This window comes from Phoenix dactylifera, chromosome 15, assembly GCF_051530095.1.
Source record: "Phoenix dactylifera cultivar Ajwa chromosome 15, Ajwa_hap1_PhDact_Kaust_v1.1, whole genome shotgun sequence".
Lineage (NCBI taxonomy): Eukaryota > Viridiplantae > Streptophyta > Magnoliopsida > Arecales > Arecaceae > Phoenix > Phoenix dactylifera.
In genome coordinates, this window is record NC_143204.1 from 18,058,539 (window position 1) to 18,084,223 (window position 25,685).

Genomic DNA, 25,685 nt, shown 5'->3' on the forward strand with positions numbered 1-25,685 from the left:
AATTTTAAAAAATATTTTTAGCATATTTGACAATGAAAACGTAACAGATTTACAGAGTGCTTATGTTTGATTAACCATTCATTTTTCTAAAAATTGTATGTATAATTTCTATTATACCCTTAAAAAAATTAGATATTTAATGCCTTTTTAATGCTGAAAGACTTTTTTGGAAAAAATAAATATAGAATAATTTTCAGTTCACGGAAAAGTAACTTTCTCCTACTTCTAATGGAAAAGACTTCCATAAAACGTGAAAATTATATTCCCATAAGAATACACATTTTCCGTCTCTCTTTTGAAAACTCCAACCAAATAAAAAGCATCTCATTACTCTTCCCCTCCCGTTAACCACACTTTCCTTCTTTTCCACGAAACAAATGAGCCCTAATTATCCAGAATAAATTATTTAAAAATGCACCACCATTGGTGTACATAACAAACTAATCCATCATGCACAAACAGACTCATGTCGACAAGGGTCGCGGCAACAGGCTCAAACTAGCTTGTCAATCTGGTCAAGTTGCCCGATCCACACAAATTTGCATTACCCAATTACAGTCGAAACCAAGTTAGGTTGGGCCAAAGTTTTATTCTCCCACACAAAATTGCTAGAAAGGAAAGGAACGAAAAAGAAAGCAAAGAAAAGGCATCCGGAAGCAGAGCATAAAATACAATAACCCATTCTGACTTGTGAGTTGGACGATGCCAAGATGTAGAGAAAAATACAGCAAATTTGGGCTGCTGTTACGTATTTTGGGGGTGGCTGGAGCCCCAAGGTAAGTGGCTGCAATTTGTTTTCCAACGTAATGCAACAGAATATGCAATCTGTCCCTAGTTTTCTGTCCAGCAAAGCCAGAGAATGAGAGAAGGCACACACTTTGGTTGAACCAAGTAAGAATTACATTAAGGATATTTCTGAACCATCTCACGAAATTCCAAAAATAAACATGCAACAGCTGCCGGTGTAAAACATGATAACAATATTACCTGACATTCCATGTTACTACATTCTGAAACATGGTTGGATCTACAGAATGTTGTCCAGCTGAGCCTGCAGATCCTGTATTGGCACCATGCCGACAATTTCCATTTCATCCACAGAATATTCCGATTTTAGCAGTGTCTGTAACTGTAGGTGAGCTTCAACTATATTTGTCCTGCAACATGCGAAAAAGCATCCAAAGTTACAGATCTGCGGGATAGCTGAGTTCAGGTTAACACTCCATATGCCAGGTCTATATGAAATCAAAAAGCAGCTCAAAAGGCAAAAAAATAAGATGGCTCCAGAAATAACAACGGCACTGATGGTGATTAACAATGTGTGTCTGTGTGTGTGTGAGAGAGAGAGAGAGAAGCAAGTATGACAAAGTAATGCAATTGTCAATCAGTTCCAATACCTAAACATTATCTGTACATTATAAGGATAGACATTAACTTTGGGGGTTGAGTTCATCGCAAACAACATTCAACAGCCAAAGTACTTCATGTTTTCCACTTTATTTGTTTTTGATCTTAAAAGAATATAGTACACATTCTGATCATAATATAAATTTCAAAAGCAATAATATTAATTTAGTATCTCACTTAATGGGTTTAAACAAGATCGTCCGAGTCGACGGGTTTCGCAGATAAAGCTTCATCTTTGTCATAACCTTCGGCAATTCTTGCTCGATAGCAGTTCCAACCTGTTCAGATGACACTTCTTGCGGTCAGCATACAACAAAGCCATCAGATTGGCTGCATACATAGCATACCTTTTGAACTAGCTCAGCCACTTTATCTGGAGCAGCAAATGCTTGATTCTTGAGCGGTTTTGCAAGAACAGAATCCAATTTCTGGTCCTGATTGCCCGATGACAATGCAACTTTCACAGCAGTAACCTAGCAAACAAATACTATCTCGTTCATTAACAAATTGATTTTCAATAACAATTATCGGATCCGCTTTTTTTGTGATTAGGTAACCTAGTATTCATAAAATCAGAAACAACTGACAGGTTTAAAATGATTCCTGCACTACAAAGAACCATCTTTTAATGACAAAGCAGGGGCCCAGGGGCAAGCAACTTTCAAAAGAAACAGGTGATATCAGTAGTTTGTCTACATTAGCAGCCAGAACAAGTAAGTACCCATTTGTGTAGGTACATGCATACATATATATCTTCAAAGATAGGCTCATAATGAACACAATCATGCGTATACACATATGCACATACATATAGGTATACACATATGCACATACATATAGATTGATAGATAGAGATAACGAGAGAGCGAGAGTTAAATCATTTTTCTCAACAATTTATTATTGTACCAACTGTATTCTATCAAATTTCAGAAAATTTACATTTTCTATCCAAAATGGGTTAAGTAGAGATAATTACAGCTGAAAAGAAACTGCTGAGATTCATTGGTTATACAAGTTTTTTAAGATATGGATCAAAGTTCGCCATCTCGGTACCGGACCCCATACCGGTGCCACACTAGCACAGTATTGGTATGGTACGAAATTTTTTCAGCATACCAAATGTTGATACGCCGCCTATATCGAATACCAGTACCGAACTTGTATGGTATGGTACGCCCCGCATCGTCCGGTTCGGGCCGATACGGTATACCTTGATCTGGATGGTTATTTCAGACTTTTTCAATTAACTTACAATGCTGGAATTCAATGTCAGGTTTTCATTACCTTAGTAACGAATGAAAGCATCGGATCAACAACTAGCTTAGTAACAGACATTATAAATTCTTCGCATGTAGCTTTGAGGTTTTTCTCAAGTTCCTGCAAATAAGATAACACTAAGCCACATGAGAGTTTCTCCAGCAGATTTTTATTGAGTAAAAAAAGGGCATAAGAACAGTCCTCGAGTTCCTGCAAATAAGATAACAGTAAGCCACATAAGAGTATCTCCAGCTGATTTTTCCTTTTAAAAAAAGAATGGCACAAGAACACTCAAGTGTTTTTATAATCTGTCACTGGCTTCCGCTGGTTTAGTTGGACAACAAGCATTGTGTCACAATTCCAATCTGATAAAGATAAACCAAGGTTTGGTGCTTACTAATTTTATTAATTTGCTACTCATGCAAACACATAAACCTGCTGCCAACTCAATATGTTAATGACGCTAGTTAAATCACTGAAATAAATCACTCAATTAGCAACTGATTTTTCTGTTTAAATAGGCATTAGTTCTGCAGCTTGAACTTGTCATTGCAGAATCAAGGCCCATTTACCATAAGTATCAAATACTGACTGACTGATTCCGGTGAACTGGCTGACCGAGTTAATGATATTTGCGATAGTTAAGACCAATGATCTCCGAACCATGCTGAACCAAGCAGTTCGAGATGTACCAAACCAGACCAATTAGTAACCAGGTTCGACCATTTGATCCGATCCAATTTTATATATATACAACTAGCGGTCTCTCGAAGCTTCTCTCTAACTCTCCCTCTCTCAATTCTTCTCTCCATGATCTTTCTCCCAGCAATCTACGTCGAACAATGCCGACACCGACACCCTCTCGCCCTCGATCGATGGTCGAGATGACCTCTCCCTCGATTGACGCCGACATTGACACCGATGTGGATGCACTATCCCTTAATCCTGCATGGTTCTCGGGCCCTCAATCGACACTATCTCCCTCCATCAATGAAGACGCCGAACCGACACCTCTTCCTCGGTATGCCTCCCCCCCCCCCTCTCCATCTCCTTCTCCCTCTCCCTCTTTCTCCCCTTCGTCTTCTCTCCCCCCCCCCCCAATATATCCTCCTCCTAGGGTTAGGGCTAGGGTTTCTTCCTTTCTCCCCTTCTCTTCTCTCGATCTTCAATCTCCAGCACACCTCTGCTTGGTAAGGTACATACTGGTACTATATCAATTAGGTCGCCAGCCAGTACGAGCCTCGAAACCAGCTTGGTGAACCTTGGTTAAAACTAAATCCAAGTTTAATCACTTCAAATAGGACGCCAATGAAAATGATATGTGTGTTAATTTCTTTAGAGAACATGTCCAGATAAGATTGACTATGCACATGTTTAATCAATTCAATGAATGAGGTTTTAAGCTAGCATGCTCAGCACTTTGAGGATTTGAATTCTTTGAATTCGACCCCGAAGCACAACACAAAAAGCTTGCAGCAGAAAATGTAAGAGTCTGAGACTATAAGTAAAACTATTAACTTACCTTCTTAGCATCTTCGAGGATTTGAATTCTTTGAATTCAACCCCAAAGCATAACACAAAAAGCTTGCAGCAGAAAATGTAAGAGTCTGAGACTATAATTAAAACTATTAACTTACCTTCTTAGCATCTATTTGACTTTCGAGAACTCGAGGAGATAAAGTTCTAGCCAATGAAGTTGATCTTGACCAGTCAAATAATGAGGCCTGACCTCTTAGAATCCTTCTCAAATGCTCCTGCAGTAGAATCAAGATAAAATTAAGGCTTCTAGAAAAAACATGAGAAATATATGTTTTGTTCCAAACAGAAATACATTTTTATATATTACCAATTATACTGTTTCAGTATGATGCAAATTTTCAACCCAATCATGATTAAGGCTAACTTACGGAATACAATTATGGTTGAACAACTAAAAAACTGGCCTTCAAAGAACCAGTCACCGAGGCAAGGATTTCGTCGCCCAACTTTATCTGTGGGGTACACAACCTCTAGAAAAAGTTCTAAACATCAGACCACACTCACCATGTTTTACAAAATAAAACACCACAATTTATTTAATTTTTCCCAGCTCTCAGAACAGTTTATTCTTTTCATTCTTATGAAGGGCTACATCTGATTTAGCACTCTTAAATTCATTGTTGTAACTTCCTCACCTAGTTGTTTCTCAAACCTTTCCTCCACCTTCACCCCAGCCTTCTACTATATGAGGGCCTACCCTACTAATTCTTGCACATAATTATGTCATCCTAAATGTGTTTTTCTGCATCACCTGCAGTTCATAAAACTTTACATCCTGCATCAACCTTAGAGGAAAACATTAATTATAAGTAAGAGAAATGATCGATATCTATAATAGATTCAATTAATATAAAATTAGGGATGTCAATGGGCCAGGTCAGAGTAACAGCACATGCAAAATTTTGAGTCGGCCCAACCCAATAACCCAGTTCAAAACAATACAAAATGAGGCCTGTGGGTCGGCCCATTGACATGCCTATATGAAATTTTACATAATTTGTAAATGATAAGAATGATATCTTTCAGAAGCCTGAAAAAATGGAAGCATAAATTTTGTAGGGTTGCATTTTAAAAAGCTGGTCCCCACTAAAACTAGAAACTTCAATATGACCAAATAGCAATATGCTATTTCTTCTCTTTTGACAGATATTATGTTGCCTCGCATTGAGCTCTTAAACATAATTATGAACACCTGTCCCCATTGCCTTCTGAGGAATGGCTCTACAAATTGTTCGCCAACCATTCTTATTGTTCAGGATATCCCAAGTTTCACTGCAAGCATCTTCATCTTTCACAGTTTCTATCTACGTAACATTAGGTCCCCTCTTTTCTCTGGACATTGAAGAGTAGTCTTAGAGTGCCCACTTAGATCTTTAAACCATGGGCCATAAAATTACAATTGGCCATCACTCATTTCTGCAACTCCTTACTAATTTTACCACACATCCATCCCAACATTCATATCTCCATCATGTCCTTTTTTTCAGCTTGGATCCCTTTTATAACCTATCATTCTAAACCATATAAAACTGTTGATCTTATTACTTTTCAGCAGAATTGTAATTATCCAATGGAGTCAGTAAATAACGTATATATATGGATAGATAGGTAGATCCTCTCAGAGAGAGAGAGAGAGAGAGAGAGAGCCATGTCTCTTCAGAGAAAGACAGGAAAGTTTGAAATTGTACTTCTAGTCAGATTAAGAGAATAACCATTAAGTACATAATAATCATAGAAGCAAGTTAGCAAGTTGTCCAAACATCTGAAGTTTCAGCTTGCACTAACCAGCAAATGAGAGAAATCCAGCTCCTTGTGGGTGACAGAGAATTCAATATCAAAGGGTGCAATCTGGAAAGTGTAACAATTGCAAATTGTAATTACAACAGCCTCACTCATTGATCAGTTACTGTTAAATCATAAAATTTAAAACACAAAAGTTGAAAAGATATGATGCAGCCCACCTGTTCCCTCAAAATAAGAAGGTGCTTAATAAGGAAAAGCTGTCCATCCATCGGAGTAGATCTCTTTGCAATAGATTTGCTTGCATTCTGGTAGCAGTACATGTGATAAAATAAGCTATCAGAACAGATCATGTAGAACGCCACAGAATTCACAATTTTAACATTCATCTCCTACAGGCATTGTTCCACACATATACATGAATAGTAATATATTCGACGTTAAGAGGACCCCTTGGAAAGTCTTTTTGTGCAGCCTTATTTCTATGTCATTAATTGAATGATTTTAACCAAACAAACAGATTAATTAAATTTTGGAAGCTTATCCACAGCAACCATATGAAAGGTCACAATTGCCAAGCATTGGTATTCATCAGAGAGCCCTAACCACTCAATGACATTTTGTAATAAAAGAGTTACTTCAAGGGTATAATTAGAAATATTATTTTAGCAGAGTTCATGATAAAGATCAACAGTAATAGTCTGTTTTAAAATCAACATGTCTAGGAAGCCACAGCCTCATAATTGCTATGGTATACTAGTACTGGTATGACAAGTTAAGAAATATTATATTTATTATTATTAACTAATTTTTGGATTTTCTCTGGATTTGACTCTAGGGAGTTTATTTTTATCACTTAATATGTTGCTGTGTGATGTACATATACATATAAAGAAGAGGACCGGGGAGGGGGGGAAGGACTATGCTCTTGAAAGGAGAGGCTATCCATTCCTCTTGATTCCAAAATGAATAATGAAACATCCAAATCAAAGATTCACACTGTCGATCATGATCCATACCACTTTAAATGCCAAGAAACCAAAAATCGCATATTTTGGTGGTCACTAATCTATGCATCAAATGAGTGCAAAAATGAATAGTTTCCATTGTGCTAGTGTCCTCAAATACATGATAGAGCACTTAAATTGAGAATCCACTCTATTGATCATGATCTACACATATTAAAACATGTATAAATTAAAAATCGATAGATTTTAATACTTAGATCATAGCAATATATATTATCAAGATGACAAAGATTTCAAAAACTATCAATTTAATTGAGCTTAACAATAAATAATAGTGCAGTTCTGACTTGAGGAGTCTCTGGAAATCCTAGCTTTACAGAAGGCATACTCTGAGCCAATTTAGAAGTAGACATAATAAATTTGATGGCTTACCTTCATGTTTGTGTAGAGGAACAATGAAAAGATGGGACAAGGCTTTAGTTAAAATATTCAAATTTGATTGTTTTCTTTTAGCAAACAACATTATACAAGGAGTCTATGAAATAGCACAGGAACACCAGAACAATCCTTTTCTAAATTGCAGCATAAAAACTGATCAGCAGGCTCCTCAATTTTTCTGTAAAATTTTTTCTGTTCTAATGGAGTGCAAAATACTTCAGTCAAAAGGAGGAGATCAGAATGAGCTCACAAACCTGTATGGATATTGAGCAAAATTCTACTGCTTCCTGAAAAGGTTGCAAAAAACATCAGATTATAGGAAAAATGCTAAAAGCATGGATCTGTGCCTCTGAGACTGCAAAACCAGATTTGCATACCTGAGCTAGACCAGTGAAAACTGCAGGTTCTAAGCAATGGTATAGCTTTGACAGGCATGATACCGTTTTTTCCAATGGTTGATACCAGGTTCTGAATACGTCTGAGTTATCATCAACCTGTAGATCGATGAGAGAAATAGGCAAATTTTATACCATATCTGAAATAGGATTCTCTTCTTTCTCTATTGTATTCAATAACAAATACTGGAAAAAATAGAAAACCAGGAAAAGCACAGAAAAATTGTTCTACTTGAACCAAAAATTCTAGTCAGTACCAGAAAGTGAATGAATCTATGCATGAACACCAACGCCCAAATTATAAAAAAAGAGAAACAAATGGACTGCAAAGTGGACATTTTATATATGCCAAGATAGCAAATATACTAATTAAAATAAAATTAAGCAGTAAAAAAGTGGGGGGTATAGCTTTAAATTTAAGATGAATAAATTAGAGGCTTGTAGACGAAGTTACTGACAGTGGTATCTGAAGTTGTCTCAATAGATCGCTCCAGTTTTGCTGGGTAATCTAGATCAACATCAGAAGGACGGTAATTAGCTATCTGCCAAAACAAACATCAAATTACAGCTTATTAATTAAACAGGAAAAGAAACAAACTACCCAATCAAAGAAACGATGGATTCTGACAAGATCACCTCTTCACGTATGTGTGTCCGAGCACAGAATGTCAACCTCTCATGAATGTCTGCTAGAATTCTTTGTAGTGTGGGACGCAATCCTGCAAGTGACTCACCACGTCTGCTAAGCTGTTCTCCTAGCACTTCAATTTTTAGGATGTCAACAAGTTCACAGAGAGAATCGAGATTTGCTTCATGTATAAGTTTGGGGCGTAGCGTGTCATACAAATATGTGCACCTGCATAATTATATTATAAAACAGTAGTAGAAGTTCACAAAAAACTTATTAATGGGAACTCTTGTCATATATAATGAGATCAAACAAAACATGAGAAACATCCAGAAGCTTGGGGGCAACAAAGAGAGATGAAATAAAAAGGAGGAAAGGTGTACAAACTTGCAAAGAAAATGAAATAGACTATTTGACACTAAGAGAAGATGTTTTCCCAAAAAATAATCACTGATTTGTTTGATAAGATATTTTAAAACTATTCATGTTGCCTTCTCACTTTTGTTCATTATTTCAATCTTCCATTCTTTACATGTAAAACCAGCATGCCAGCTACAGTTACTTGATCAATTCAAGTTAAGATATATGTATGTATGTATGTATGTATGTATGTATGTATGTTTAGTTGTATTGGAAAGATTACTACATCATCCGTTTTAATTCAGGATGAATTTTCTAAATTCTTAATGCTGATTCCTTGCCTTCATGTAAAGACCATTCTTGACATGTAAATTCATGTCAAGCTACAGAGCAATCTGCAAGAGCATACATGATAACTTACATGGGGTCTATTAGAGGAGCCAAATTTGAGACATCTCTGGAAGATGACGGAAAGAAATGATCAAAGAGTTGGTGCTCAAGCTGACAAACCTGGGAGATATTGCAAATCATACTTAAGAATGAGAATTATATGAGTTGTTGCAACCAAAGAAAATACTGTGTTCAAGAGACATAATTCCCAGTAAAAGGCAAACGAGCAAGAGATCTAGGTGGAGAAAGAAGAAGTATAAAGAATCCACATCTGAAGCAAAGCATATGCATGATCGCTAGACAAAACCATAGCATATGATCTAGTTGCAGTTCAAATCTTCATTACAATGTGAAAATCAGGTTTAACATCATATTTCCAGCCATATGGCATGTATCAGACACACAAAGCATTATAGCTAAGATGGACTTGATACAGGCACAAGTTTCTCATGGCAGAATGGTACATGTCCAACAATATATACTGTCCAATGTCAATGTTGACAAATTTAAAGTAATAAACTGGCTATGACTAAATCCCGCAAAACAATTTCTAAATAAAGTGAATTAAAATAGAAAAAATCTTTCTTTTTTCCGTATGGGTTGCCCGGGACTCGAACCCGGAACTAGTCGGATGGAGTAGATAACTTTTCTTTGTTGGAATAGAGGAAAAAGATCCCTCCCCAAACCGTGCTTGCAATTTTCATTGCACACGGCTTTACCTATTTATAATATAAAATAAAACTTGGGTCCCGAGAAGAAAGTATAATAATTTTGACTACTCAGTTGATTCAACCACTACACTACTGCAATGAGCATTTCAGAATGAAAATTCATGAATTTTTTTCTCTCTTGATCATTTATAGATCATTTCTATTCTATTCATAAGTCTCATCACGTCAACAAACCAATTATGAATAATTCACCAGGTCATTGATATGGATAATATCCAAATACCAAATACATTCTATATGTGATTCATGTAAAGAAAAAGTTGTTTTTGGGAGGAATATGTGTTTCTAAAAGATCTTTGATACTGTGTCCAATTCCAAAGTTAGTTCTATACATATGCCCAGCAACGAGAAAAATAAATGCAATAGCTAAATGATGATGAGCAATATCGGTCAACCATAAACTTTGTGTTTGTGGATGGAATCCCCTGCTTCCCTGCATCCCCCTCAGATCCGCCTCTCCCTATCCATTTGACTAAATGAATTTAACACTAGAACAAAATGTTAATAGAATTATAGGAAAACAGGAAAAGATAGTGCCTCCTTCCCCACAACCTCAACCCCCAGAAAGAAGGAAAAAGTATAAGAAAGAATTATCCCCCAGCTCTTCCCCTATAGAAAATTGCCTAACCCCACGACTACCTACAACCCTCAAAACCCAACTGACCCAAATCTTCCCCCATTTTCTCTTAGGGGAAAACAATGAACCATCACAGCACATCTTCCGCTCCTCTTAAACCCAGAAATCCCAATCGCAATTCATCTCATATGCTCCTCCCTTGCTGACTCTCATCCAGCTGTGTGTTTGACTGAACAGCCTTCACAGTCAGCTATCCAGCCTCTGCAAATTAGCACTGAGCTTTCACTCTCTGGGAACTGGACTTTGCAGCAGCCCTTCCAAGTTCCAACCTCTACCCACTATGGGCTTCCTATTCAGATTTGAATCTTGATGCCAGAAAAGCTGATCTGTTGCCATATATACTCACTGCCTATTTCAAGTACCATACATAATGAAGACAATCATAGCACAGGTTTTTATCATTCTATGCATAAGCTTCAAGACATTAAGAAATCCAGAAAAGCAAACTTGTGATAAGAGCTTTCCTATATATCCAGATATGTTACTGAAATATAAAATTCACTGAAGTAAAAAATGTTCCAAGTATTACAACAGTATGTATTATTTTTTCATACCATGATTATTTCCACATCATTGGAAAAGAAAAAAAAGAGTCAGCTTGAACATAACAAAATGGCACAATGAAATGGTATAGTTATGTTATGCATATATTACATCTTTTGGTTTTTGGAAATCCATCAGTTGCAGCCTTATTTCATAAAGTATAGCTTCAACTCATCTAATACCGTATATTAAGACAACTCAAAGTTTGTAAAGGTTCAAATAATATGAATATATTGCCATGAATTTGTATCAACACATAATTACACATAAAAGATAATAGAATCAAAGTAAAGTGGTATTCATGTATCTTCCCAGGTTATTGTAAGATAATGTGGGTTTACAACTATATTGATGCAGTGCTGTACAGAAGGCCTCTTGCTTTCTATGAAAATAAGAATTTTCAGTCTGTCACCTACCATTTAATCCTCTAATTGAAGAAGTTTTGGTCAGTAGCCATACAGAAAAAGACAGTCCAAAGAAACAAACAGGTTACAGATTTTCATTATTTACCATTACTGGGAAGTATTGTACTTAAATTTTGTTTACCTGCATTAAGTATGCACATCCAGACCTAGTTAATGATGGCAAGGCCTCTTTCCTTGCAAACTCAGATATCCGCTGGTGCAATATACTTTTCACCTAAATAGCATATATATTCAGTTATCAAGAAATAAAGAATAACTATTAAAAAGATTTAAAAAATTAAAGACAAGCCAGCAACTTACTAATGATAGTCTCTGCTCACAGTACAATCTGTGGCATTCCGTAACAATCTGAGCATATTCTTTCCTAGTTGATCTACTTTCAATTTCCCCGAGCAGAGGCTTTAGCTGCAAAAAATTAGAACAGTGTTGTTACAACTCTCTCCTATGGAAAGGTCCTGGTGAAAAGAAATTATTACATGGCTAATCCATAGGCTCATGTTTTCTGTTTTATCCTTATATTTAGTTGTTATCAACCAATGTAGCTCCCACACCAAAGCTTTGTTTGATTTCATGGTTTGATAAGTTGTGCCCTTTAACACCCTACAATATCACAAAAGCTGTGCAACAAAGAATATATACCTCGCTAGCTGCTGCCTTAAAGCGAACATAAATAACGGATGCCTCAACACCCTCTGAAACAGTTGTTTTGTTTGAGCCACTGCCTCGAATAGCAGTTTGCACCTGAAAAGGAAACACTAAAATGAATTCTACAAACTCTGTATTTGTTTTAAATTGATATTTCAAGATGTACAAGAAAATTACCTGAGAAGAAGCACCTTTAAGAACTGAAAGCACATGGGATCTAATCATGCCTAATGCCCGAGACTGTAAAAAAGAACATTAGGAATACACCATCTTAAGCGTGAGTGCTTTCACAAAAGAAATTGTTATGCTGTTTTAAGAAGAAGCTCATATGCTACGACCAAGCTTATAAATTTAAATTTATGATAATCTAGTACCTGGAGTTGTCGAAACTTGACTAAATAAACACCAGATTCTGCATACTGTGGATTGCTTTCAACATACCTAGGCTTGTCATGATGAAAGGTAGCAAATCAAAATTTATAGTTACTACACAGAAAAGAGAATTAAATTTCTTTCATAAAACAACTAAAACCAGAAGAGATTGTAAGTGAGAAGAATTACTCTTGTACTTACGAAATGCAGTCATCAAGACGTTTCAACAAAGGAAGAAACTGTTCACTCCCAATATTCATGTTTGGAGAGTAGAAACTGGTGGAAACCTGTTAAAAAGACATAACTGAATTAAAAGTTGCCGTCATAAATAAACAAAAAAACTTTGCTTGTGTTATGGATAATTTATGCAAATTTAGACATATAAAATCCAAAGCCGAATCTGTAATATGTTCCACTCAGCATATATGAAGCCAATAGCTCTCTTTCTCCTTTAAAAAAAAATGGTCAAAGGCACATATATTATAGCGTAACTATTATCTGTTAACAACTGCTAATAGTGCATTTACCAACAAATCGAAGTGCACAAACATGAACTCATCTGAGAAAATAAATAACAGAAATAAACGAACTTGGTGCCAGCCTACAATTCACTTAATGCATACTCATCCAAGAGACAAATGAACAGAGAGAACTCATCTCATACCTGCCTCGATGCCATTAAAAATGTGTAAACCTCAAGTGTTGGCTACTGAAACAATTAAATAGGCCCTTATTTGCATTTGATTACAGGCGCAGAAATGTCAGATCTGTCTGGGTATGGCATAATTATATCTGAAATGACCAAGAGCTTGGATTGTATATTTATCCAAAACCAAATGGCTGGATGAAACTAAATATGACTCAAGCTTTACCTGAAACCTAGAAACACCAAGTCTTAAAGTAATAGATGACAATGGAGTGGTTTTCCTTGTATAGTTAAGGACATTTAGGTTGAAGACTCAGTTTCTAGAAATGGCCCTATTGCACAAAGCGATCCCATTTTATTTTATCATAGGATGTCACTCCATACCATTCTCAAATTTTCAGTAGATATTATGCTTCTTGGGAGGGTATCATTACGATTCAGTGCAGCGGTTTTAGAGCTAACAAGAAGGTGGAATCTATCAACGAACTCACAAGGAGAATCTTCCTTACATCTCCTATAAAGGAAGGCTATTATCGATATCAAGGATTGAAATATCGCATGCCAATGTCATATTGTCTGGCACTGACATAGTCCACACCATGTTGTGCTAGTGGATGGAGTACAGATGCCAAGCATTAAGATGCAACCAATACTGCACGAATGTCACGTGCCAACAAGGAACGCCATACTGCCCCGAACTGCCCGATTCAGAACATACTAGACCGTACTGAGGGCGGACCGGCAAAGCTCTACCCCTTGGTTCGAAAATTGCAATGAGGAAGAGAGAGGAAGGGAAAGAGATGCTGAGAGGGGGCTTGAAAGCCCCCATCTTGTCCTCTGTCCACTGTTTGTATGCCCGATTTTTTTTTTCAAATTCACAACTGAAGTCGGCTAACAGTTTGCCGAGTGAAGTTGACAAACTGTTTGCCAACTTCAGTTGTGAATTTGAAAAAGGCATGGCCCCTATTTCGTTCAAAACAAGGGCGGCCCCCTGTGGATGGCAGATGGAGAATGAGATGAAGCCTTTCGAGGCCTCTCTCGGCACTCTCTCCCTCCCTTACTCTCCCTCTGTCTTCCTCCCTCCCTGGCTCTCCCTTTGTCAGTAAGGCCCAAAACGGCACAGCATGATACCATACTGTACCATACCGTTGGGCAACCGGTATGGATCCCAGTACTAGTACAACCAACCTTGCGTGTCAATGAGAGATTGGCACTAACTCAACCATGCCAACCACCACTCTATCAATATGTTTGAGTTCTTGTACTTAACGCATTCAAAACTAACCTTGTTTGAGTTCTTGTACACTAGCCATCCACTTGCAAATAGGTACCCTTTATTAGTTTTACCAATGCTTCCATTTTTCAAAAACATAATAAAAAAATGTATTTTGATACTAAATTAGTGGATTCTATTCATCAGACAAGCATATAGAGTGTGCTTATGCTAATAAGTGTGTGAGCACATCATAACTAGAGTTATAACATAAAAACAAATTTCTTTTTAAGATTCTAGGGCATTAAGATAAGCCCAACTAAAATCTATAGCTAATCCATGAACAAAGATCCTCAGCCAGAAAACTGATATCCGAAGTCTCAATCAAGTCAAATTGCTCGACAAAAGCTCGACAAGGGCAGAACCGTCACTATTAGCCTTATTCACAAAATAGCTTGAACACTCATATAAGTTCAACTGAAGCATTTTATAGTCGGAAAAGAGGTTCATCTCAGCAACTTCCAGACACATGAAATGAAGTTCAGAAATGACTTAATTGCCCTTCTTTTGGTCACATGGCCTAATTTTCTCAAGAGACATTCTTATTTTTTCCTAGCCACTATGACAAAATTATCTAGAACCACATACCTTAATTCATATACATGTTTCCTTGAGACCATGTCGCAAAAAATTAGATAAACAAATGTCCAATTTTCTCATACACAACCTCTTCTTAGTCTCGCAAGATGCAAGAAAGAGATCGCCATGTGTCTCGCAACTACTTCTTGCCGTGTGGCATAAAGTAAATTGCCACATTATACCCTTTTCTCATATGGAACTTCTCTTGCCACATGGGTTCACTATATGAAGTCCATTGGCCCATTCTTTCATGTGACACGAGCCCAAGCCACCATATGGCATATTTGATAACAACCAAAGCCACCACATCAGCAAATACCATGTCCTCTAAATAAATAAATAGGAAAAGAAAGGAAGGGTGAAGGAAGACAATCTACACAGATATTCTCCAGCATAGTCTGAGTTCAAGACAAGAAGTAGGCAATAAAATAAACTGCACTTAGGGTGTTGTTTCAACTTCCCCTTGGAGACAAGGTGGGGGCCAAGGTCTTTATGCCTAACGATCCAAGGCCCTTAACATAAATTTGATGTACAATGACCAGTAAATTTTGTATTATAAGCTGAACTCCTTTATTAGGGGTCTTCTTTTATAAGATGTAATTTAACATTTTCTTCCATAGTATGGTTCCGAGTTGCCACAACTCCCTCTAACAAGTTCTTCGATAGTATGGTTCCAAGTTCCCACAATTCCCTCATTTTGTTTCAAGTCAAGATTGCCTAATCTTGGAGAAACACTCACTTTCATGATTGGAACTGTGGTCCAAACAATTGATTGTGGCCCTTCGATGAACATGGCCTTATTAAGAAGCATTGTTCATTTGAGAATCCTTTTTATGTTTGGACTTATAGTTCGATATATGAACTACAATCCTTGCTAAAGGGATCTCTTAAAAAAAAAATTTACAATAAAATAGCTAAGGTTGGAATTATGAAAATTATTCTTCCACCATCATCTAGCATTAAAAAGGCTCAGCCTGTAGTCTATAGACAATATATAGAAAGTTTTTTAAAGCATCTCATAAGAGTATCAAATTCCGGGCAATCAACCATCAATACAAAAGAATTATACGAGGTTTTCAGCCCAAAGATAAAGTCACTTTAGTTTGATCATGCCATGCAGACAATCTACATTTCAAGCATCCACAAGTACATTTCACCTTAGCAATAGCAGCCGATGACTGTATGTTACAATAAAAAAAGACCATGACTTCTCAACGAGTGCCTCTAATATAAGAAGGTACAGCTAAGATCATCTTCTGGATTTTTTTTAATAAAAGAACAACCAAAAAATAAATTCTATTGACTAAAACCTAATCTGCCATTTGAATTTAGCAGGTAGAAATCTGGCATAAACTAAAGTTCTGAATTTTATGACTAATGCATTGGATATTGTTAGACTTGTTCTTGGCTTCAGAAATTGTTTTTCGTTTGTACATTTATTTTACTCCTCATTTTTATCTGGATCAGGCAATTTGATCAATCAGATGATTGCATTAGTAAGGGTGGATTAACTTGGACGACCCGGTCAGTATTTTCAAAAAACTACTAGTGATACTATAAATGGGTCAATCATGCCCTCATCTAGTATTTTTTATGGTGTTTTGCGATGCGGTGGAACAAATATATATGTCATACCCTTGCATAAGACCTCAACAAGATGCTTGTGCAATATGTAATTAATGTTTACACAATAAAGAAGAAAAGTGGCCATCAAAGTATAAGGCCTCAATATCTAAGCGAACTTACTTGCTCATATATTTTATTAAAAAGATGAAAACCTAATATGGTTTAGACAATAAAAAAATATAACAACTGCATACTATAAGATAAACAACAGAAATTCAAAAGAACATATCTTCAGTCCTTACATTCTCCAATTCATCAAAATAGTTGAGCTTGCTTCGAAGCGCCTCTGCAAATTCTATCAGCCTTTGCTTCTCTATCAACTACAATACCAATAGATAAGAACTTGATTATTTGCGGATGGAATGTTATTATGTTAAAGCACCTTATTGCTCATAATCACTAGATGAAACACAAAAGCTTCGACTTGGGAGAGGATAGTAAAACTCAAAAGAGGAAATTTGAGCATTTAAGACCTGAACACTTGGTAGGGCTACAAACACTAATTTACACAGAAAATACATAAAAAAAAATTAGTTTTTATCAGATTTCTTGACACACACAGAATTTTAGGGGCAATATCCATTAGCATCATGAATGCATTCACAAGTGATCCTCTCACACATGCACAAGGATATTCATAGATGTCCTAAATAAATATAGTTTCTATATCTACCTAGTTTAGAAGTTTATTTATTAAAGTTTTGAACTGATCAAATTGAATAACATAGTGATCCATAATTCCATAACATAGTGGTTAACTGATGTGTCTACCAATGATTTCTTAGTTTCCTATAGAGGTTGTCCTTCATTATTGAAAGGTTAACATTTATATTTGATGCACAAGAAGATGACGAATAGGAGAATATTGGCACTGCCCTGATGAATAAAGTGTGTCAACCAGCTTTCAAGTTTTCAACCACTTTCAGTTTTATAACTGCAATTGTTAAAAGATCTTATTAATTTTTCTTTGCACAAATGATCAAGTTGTTTGACTTTATTATATTGATTATTACCCTGTGTTATTTGAAGTTTGAAAATTGATTTGGAAAAATGTTCAAAGTCTATACCAGCTCTCAGTAACTAAGTCATAAAAGCTCCCATTTTAAAACATAAGGTAAATTGTCAAAGCACATCCTTGGACATGCAACATCTTTCCAGTTTCCACAGGTTGAATATCTTTCCATGTTCACATGTGTGTGCATTTTCATCTTTTACTCGCCTTGTTTTTTATGTGTGCATGCATGCTTTAACAGAACAAGCAAGTTAGACAAACAGTATAAATCTTGTGCATGATATCAGTTCTCTCTTTAGCATCATTACTAAAAAAAATAAGTGACATATCTTCCCTATGTGCTCAACAAGTACTGTGTCGCCTTTTCTCCCTTCCCCAGCACTGCCTTACAGATGTACCAGGAAACTTCAGCATATACTCTTTTCTTGATAAACCCTTCTAGAAAATTGGCTGGCCTTAAAACAACAAACTATGCAATTTATATACTAAGATACTTAATGTTACCTAATATTTATCAGACTAACAAATAAATTATGCAATAGTAATTCAGTTGTCTCTTGATTCTATATGGGCATAGGGGTCCTGCCACTCCCAAATTAAAATACTCACCCACTCTTGGTTGCACATAATTTGTGTCAACATTTCTCTCTCTTGATGTTTGCACTCCTCAAATATGTAATTGCATAAGTAATACAATTGACGTAGGACTGAACAAGCTCTGATACCAAATTGGTGCAGGACATAACAAGCTATGATACTAAATAGATGCAGGATAAAACAAGCTCGGATATTCTATATTCTCATCTTAATAATGCAAATTGTGTTCTCAATTACATAACAATAGGTTTACATAGACAACCAAAACAATAATAAGAGTCCGCATAAAAATAAAATATTAAAGTCCTCATAAAATTCTAATTCTAGAGTCCACAAAATTCTAGCCCTAGAGTTCACATAAAAATAAAATTTTCTAATTTTCAAATATAATAAAATTTCTTAATTTATATATTTGCACCTAATAGAAGTGCGCTTAGATTTCTTATAGGATGGTCCTCCATCAACAATAGTGAAATCAGAAAACCTCGAGCACTGTGACAGCCATATGCCTCCATTAGCTTGATCTTAATTATCAGAAGCAGGAGCATGTGCAAGAGCAGAATCAAGTGTGGACACAGTTAGAAGAAGAAGAAGAAGAAGAAGCACTTAGGAAGCAGGTGCGGCAGAGATTTTTCTGAGAGCTCCTGAAGCAGGTGCAACACGCTAAAAGGAAGTTTCATACTACTAAGGATGTGAAAGAAGAATCACTCTTGAGTTGCAAGAAGACCTAACCTTGACTTAATTTCCAAACATTTTCCATGAAAGTCATGCATAATCCACTCACAAATTTCCTATATTGTGCTTTGAGCACCAACTAGCAACCCCACTGGCTTGCCGACCTATCAAAACTAGGTCGTAAATTTCATGGCCGTTATACTTTACAATATGTAGCCTCTCATTCACTAACAAAATCTTGATTATCAAGATATCACCAACTTCAACAAATTCACTGACCCAACACCTCAAATAAGCTTACATATTATCAAAATTCTGCATCTCCAATCAGACCACCATGCAAACCAAAATCACGATGACAAAATCACGATGACAACACTGCAATTTATGTCCAGACTCTACTTTAAAAGGAATGCAATGACCATCTATGTATCTCAAGGGTTGCAGCAATTCTAATAATCTTCTTAGTCCATATAAAAAATGGCATACCAACCAATTGTAATATCTACATCAGTAAATATTTGGCACTTCATAGACTCATCTCTACACCTCATTCAGAGTAACCACAAAGTACCCTAGTCTCTTGATTAAACATATCCACATCACATTTCTCCATCTATTTACAATAAGATTAGTAATTTCTACACCCAACTCTCTTCAACTGCACAAACACAAACATCCTTCGTTTATCATTCTACCTTTTTCTGAACTCTCTGTTAAGCTCTATCCAGTATCCACCCTCTTCAGATCCTCCAGAATTTAAAATCAATTACCATTCAAAACACTACTATTAGTCACCAAATTTCTAACTAGACCTATTCTAACCGCTTTGAACATACAGTTTTCCCCTTAGCCTGCATTTGTCAGAGATTCTTATTTCCTCAACATTGTTGCTATATTTTGCATAAAGACCAGCCAATTGTTCAAGACCATCCAACAGCATTCCACATGGTAAAGTTCAAGGCCTAGTCATCAGGGTTAAAAATCAGCACCACCATTTTCTATTAGATTGACTACTTCCCCAAATAGTGTTGATAACACATGCACGGAAGAATAAATTGGTTGCAGACATAAAAATGATGATAAATATATATTAGCATATTAAATTATTTTCATTTCTTGTTTGAATGTGCAGATGTTGCCTAGCAAAAGCAGCCTCTAATAATAATTCTTTGAGACTGAAAAATAAAGTGAGCAAGGGGAACAGATTACTCTTTATTGCAGATATATGCTTTCATCAGAGCACATCCATAGTAGAAATCAATGATAATTCACAAAAAGGGAAGGGAAAGAATATAAAGAATAGGAAACAAGAACATGCTGGAGGACATACTAATCGGTCACATGCATCATGCAAAGTTTTTGTCTTTGTAGCAACGGTCTGGTGCAGCGATTGTAGTTCACTGAATAAATTGAGGGTATCATCCACCTGCACAAAAGGATGGTGCTTAAACCAGATTCAAGGAAAAAGACATCAGATAACAACAATTATTTATGTATGGACCTGTACCAATATTCATGCAGAATAACTACTGAAAGAACCTATAATTACAAGATTCAATAAACCTACCTGTTGAAGGATTCCATCGCAAATCTGAATGCGTTCCATCAATGTATTCACATAGAGACGATACTTCTCCTCTGTCTGTAATAAAATGAGAAAACTGAGGATACATTATGATATTATATAAAAATTCTATAATTTATACTAATAAAAGAGCAATTTGTCAGCACCAACCTCATACTTCATTGCTGATTCAAGATCTGTAAACCATTTGTAAAACTACAATCAAATCAACAAAGATGATTAAGTGAAATTGATCAAAACTGTATGATAATACTGACATGTATATGTAAAGTAGGTTTTATGTATGTATGTATATGTATATATATATATATATGTGTGTGTGTGTGTGTGTGTGTGTGTGTGTGTGTATATGTGTGTGTGTGTGTGTGTGTGTGTGTGTGTGTATATGTGTGTGTGTATATATATATATATATGTATGTATGTATGTATATGTATTTATATATGTATATATGTATGTATATGTATACGTATATGTATGTATGTATGTATATATGCATGTATATGTGTGTATGCATGCATGCACAGATGCACACGCATATGTTTGTATGAAAGAAAAAAATAAAAACACTGAAGAGACTGCTCTGAACTTGTACGATCTTTGTGCTTTTTTGACTTACCTAGAAACCTCTATTCTTGAAATAAAGAACTTTTTCTTGGTAACTCGGACAAGAAAGAATGCACTTCTCAATATCTGGTTATTGGATGTGTCACCAAAGATAATTATTTCATGAATGTCAGTATTTTGCTTCTCAGTCTTTTTGGCAAGTTATGGATTGTTTTAAGAGCTGCTTGACTCAAACTTCAGTTTGTAAGGGTTGTATCACTTTCCAGACAGAAACAGAAGAAAAGGTTAATAGTTTTGGGAAAATATTTTTCCTATTTCAGCTTGTGAAGTTTGTTGGTTGCGAAGAAGAAAGGTAAGAGGCTAGGTCCCAATAACTTGGAATTCTACAATATCAGATGGAAGATTGCCTCTAGATGATAAAAGAAGGATAATGGTTCGTAAATTTGATTCTCTTTGTTCATTATTCAGAAGGGTTGATATAATATTTTGCATTAGGCAACATCATTTAAGTTCTATTAGGTGATCCGAAGGCTCTAACTAATAGACCAAAGTTGTTACGGTGATCCAGGATTAAAGACACAAAAAAACACTGAAATCACAGAATAACATAGAAAGCTTGTGATAATGGATCAGACCTAACTTAAGTGGTAGTTCTCACTTCTCAGATTCCTTGCTCAGGCTAAACATACAACACCCTCAACGAGTTCAAGTAACTTGCTTAAGCTCAAGAAAGCATTAAGAGCCCCACCCTAACTTAAGTTGTAACTTTTGGATTGTAACTTGAACATCGTTATCTAGCTAGAAACTTAAATAGCTTACTTAAGCTTCAAACTAGTAGCCTGCGGTCTTGCATATGTACAAAAAAATAACTATATGTAGTAATTATTTATTATTCTTCTTTGAAGTAAAAAACAATGTAAGGTTTAAGGGTTCACCGAGGAAACAATACTACATGAAATGATTGCCTGAACTTCTAGAAAAACAGAAATCTGAAATTAATTTGTTATTTCAACTTCACTAAGCAGGCAGATTTTAAGGAATTCACATGAACAGTCATTAAGCTGTAGAGTTTCATGATATGGGGCAATAGATCCATCCACGAGAGAAGGTAAAGATGCATTATAAATATCTGGATCCTAGAAGGAATATTGGAAAAAATTAAAGCCACATAGGCTGATTAGTTGGGGCCAACCTGAAAAATCAACAAGGCATGATCTTCCTCTTCTTTATTAGAAATGTAAGGAAACATGACTTGACACACTTAATCATAAGTTGATGGATAAACCAACAATTCAAGAAATGTTGATTTATTAACAAAAGCAGCAAATACCTAGCTCAAAGAAATAAGACACTGGCTAAGCTGATGAAGACAGCAAGAAGTTAATTCTAATTCTTTTACCCAGCAATGCTGCTGATGTCAGTGAATAGCTGCATGCTGATGATTGTAGATGGCATGAAATATGACGATGGTGGGCCGCAAGGTTAAGCTTCCTCTCCTATAGTTCAATGAGAAAAAGAGTTCACCAGTTTTACAACAAGATGAATATCAGGCCCACCTTCAATTGATTTTCTAATTTGGATCCTTTATTAGCAAGGTACCAGCTAACAAAAGGTTGGAACATATTTATATAATGTTTCAGGAATGCAGTCATGCTCAAGTAGTAAAAAAAGCATTAAGACAGGAGCTAGGTGTGGAATGAGATATGGGGAAGCAACTTCTTCCAGAGGATTAATTAAATCAAGTATCATAGTTTTAATGGATATCCCAAAAAAATCTTTAAAGTATATTTAAGTTTGTTATCCATGAGGACAAAGTAAAATTGGATACAAAATATCTGAAACTTCTATTCAAGAATCAAGACAACATGACTGGTCTCTATCTTCAAAAAGTAGCACATCATGCATCTCTACAGATACAGGGGAAGCTTTACAGGCGATCTATTGTTAGCAAACCTATCATACAAGCAGAGCAACAACCTAATCTTTTGTAGCTTAAGTCAGAGAAGGAGACAAGTATGTTTTGACATGCAAGTTCAGGATGTTCGCAAAGTAGTTGTTCTACAAACATCAAGAGCTAGCTATAGTCATGTCTAACAACAGCCAACAAGACGCAACATGTTCATTCAATGGAAATAAGGATAATGAAGTATTTATTATCTCTCAAACCAATAAGGGAAAGTGAGAATGCATTTACAACAAGGGGTAAAAGAGTAGATTTTGTTAAAGATGATGAGCTCCTTTAGTTTAGTTTAGTCAAAAGAACAATGCAAACACCAATTATGTGAAACATTATGCTTTGGTGCTGTTTGGCATCACTTTCATTTTTTTATTTTCAGAAATAAAAAATAAATTTTTTGTCTCCTATTTTAATCATGAAATTAAAAACATAATGATAGCAATGGTAGTGGTGGTGGTGGCAAGGTGCTAGCAATGGGCCAGTGACACAAGGGTGATGGTGGCAACAGCAGTTGTGGTGGGAGCACCAACAATATAGTGTTGGTAACACATCATAGATTGCCAAAGGCAATCATAGAGGCTATGGTGGCGATGGGGATGTGGTGGAAGTGATTGGGGTGGCAACAGTAGCATTTATGGCAGTGGTGGTGGCACTAGTAAGATAGTGAAAGCAGTAGTAACAGCAATGGTTATGGCGGAGACAACAGGCATGGTGATAGAGATGGCGTAGTGGTGGCAAAAAACAAGGATTTCTCATTTTTGAAAATAGTGAAAGTAAAATTTTCTTTTTTTCTTGGAAATAATGAGAATAATTTTTGAAAAATAAAAAATAAAATCAATAAAACCAAATATTCTTTTACCTTGATATCTGTGATTTTGTTTTTAAAAATAAAAAAAGAAATAAAAGTGATGCTAAACAGGCTCTCTATTTCCTTGTGGCAGTAAAATAACCAATTATGTTTCTTATTACATTAGGCAACAAATACTGAAAACCAAATGGGTGGGTTAGAGCGAGCCCTGGTAGGGCACAATGCTGATCAAAAAGCCCGGGATACTCACCGCTTCCATGTTTCAAGCTCATTGATGGATTAACATAGCAAGATATTATATATTTCCAGATGTCCTGTGCCTCCATCTATTGTAGGTCTGGTTAATTCAGTGTAGGCCCTAGTATGATGTGCTGGTAATAAAATTATCATGCATAATTGGAGCAGCAGATATAATTATGATAAGCATTAGTTTTTGGAATTATAGAGAATATCTGTATCACCGCACAAAGAGGCTTTTAAGTTCCCTAATGAGAAACATTTCATACGCAAGGGTAATGTCGAGGTAAGATATAGATGACAGAAAAATAAATTTCTTATTCTTGCTTAAGAAATGATTACAGGTGCAAGGGATTCCATACGAAACGAGATCGTATGAACACCATGGCATAACGAATAAGGGAAAGGAAAACCTGGTGAGTATTGACCAAAACTGCATCCATGCCCCCAGTATCTTCCGAAGTCGAATCTTTGGTGGCAATCGATAAATTACTATCTTTTCCTGGAACCTGTTCCTGAGACTGCGACAAATACGATCAAAACATCCCAAAATAATGGTTATTAGACATGTCATTTTGCCAAAGCGACCATCAAATTGCCGGAAAACAAAACAGATCCAATTAAAATGAGAATCACAAATGAATATAGTAACTTAGTAGATAACTAGACGTATTTTGGGAGCGCTCACCAGATTCGGAGGAAAAGGCCGCTCCGCCACCGCGTTGGACAGCGCCAAAATCGCGGCTTTCTGCTGCTCTGTCAATGGAGCGTTCTGCAAAGCAAGATCCAGTAACATTTAAGGATTTTTTGAGGAGATCTATCATTAAAGACGAGATCCATCGATAGATCTCGCAGCTACTAGGGTTTTGAGGGGACTAGGATTTGCGCGAGAGATCTTGGACGGAGAGAGGAATTGACGAAGGTTAGGGTTCGGATCGATTACCTGCTCCCACGTAGAGGCGAAGTTGTAACCCTTGGAGACGGCTTCGGATTTGGGGAGACTGGCGGTCGCCATGGATCCGAGACGAAGGAGACGAAGGAGACGAATAGGAGGACGCAGAGAGGGGGAGAGCTCCACCGCTTTCGAACCATAATAGGTTTAAATTTACTTCCAGCTCCCTAAGTGGATCTCAAACTTCCTAAAGGTCCCTAAGTTCCTGGTTCCATCTTAAAGACTGCAAGTTATGTGCAGCCTTTACACGACACTTGTTAGGATAACTTACAGCTTGGACCCTGACTGGGTTATTAATTATGTACAGGATGCATATTTTAAATTTCATATAGACACTGCATTTATATGCAGTTTCCATATGGAATACGTTCAAGCGAAACTATTTACAGGTTCCTAGGTGCTTCTGCTGTTATAGTTACGTGTTCCATGCAAATATGTGAGATTTATTAACGAATTCTTAAACTAGCATGTCTTTTTTGTGAAAGTTGAGCTCAAAAATCAAAATGAATAACTTTGGTTAGTGAGAGTTCCATTTATATTTCAATTTTAGAGAAAATCGAATGCTCGGATTCTCCAAAATCGAATCCGAACTCTTATCTAATATTCAGATTCTATTCCAATTTCAATTTCGATTCCGATTGCAGGCCAAATGCATCTTTAAAGTATTTTTAACTTTAATAACCTTTATTAGAACT

General features: G+C 36.2%; 1 protein-coding gene across 2 annotated transcripts; it reads right to left on the reverse strand.

The window, feature by feature from the left end:
* Positions 1-378: 378 nt before the first annotated feature.
* LOC103704269 (sec34-like family protein) lies at positions 379-25,174 on the reverse strand. 2 transcript variants are annotated; one of them, XM_039134151.3, is made up of 26 exons: positions 24,982-25,174; positions 24,727-24,810; positions 24,452-24,559; positions 20,622-20,666; positions 20,454-20,528; positions 20,217-20,312; positions 16,842-16,919; positions 12,677-12,762; positions 12,478-12,544; positions 12,281-12,343; positions 12,098-12,199; positions 11,759-11,863; positions 11,580-11,672; positions 9,154-9,242; positions 8,381-8,600; positions 8,203-8,286; positions 7,727-7,843; positions 7,604-7,636; positions 6,165-6,251; positions 5,989-6,051; positions 4,302-4,418; positions 2,692-2,784; positions 1,755-1,880; positions 1,585-1,685; positions 988-1,157; positions 379-839 (listed from the first exon to the last, which is right to left on the reverse strand). In XM_039134151.3, exons 1-25 carry the CDS (start codon positions 25,051-25,053, stop codon positions 1,028-1,030), a joined length of 2,334 nt encoding a protein of 777 aa, XP_038990079.1. In that variant the 5' UTR covers positions 25,054-25,174; the 3' UTR covers positions 379-839; positions 988-1,027. The 2 variants fall into 2 exon arrangements, with proteins under 2 accessions (XP_038990079.1, XP_088568023.1); XM_088711897.2 differs by lacking the exons at positions 24,452-24,559; positions 24,727-24,810; positions 24,982-25,174 and having other exon boundaries at positions 20,454-20,547; positions 20,622-20,641.
* Positions 25,175-25,685: the final 511 nt, after the last annotated feature.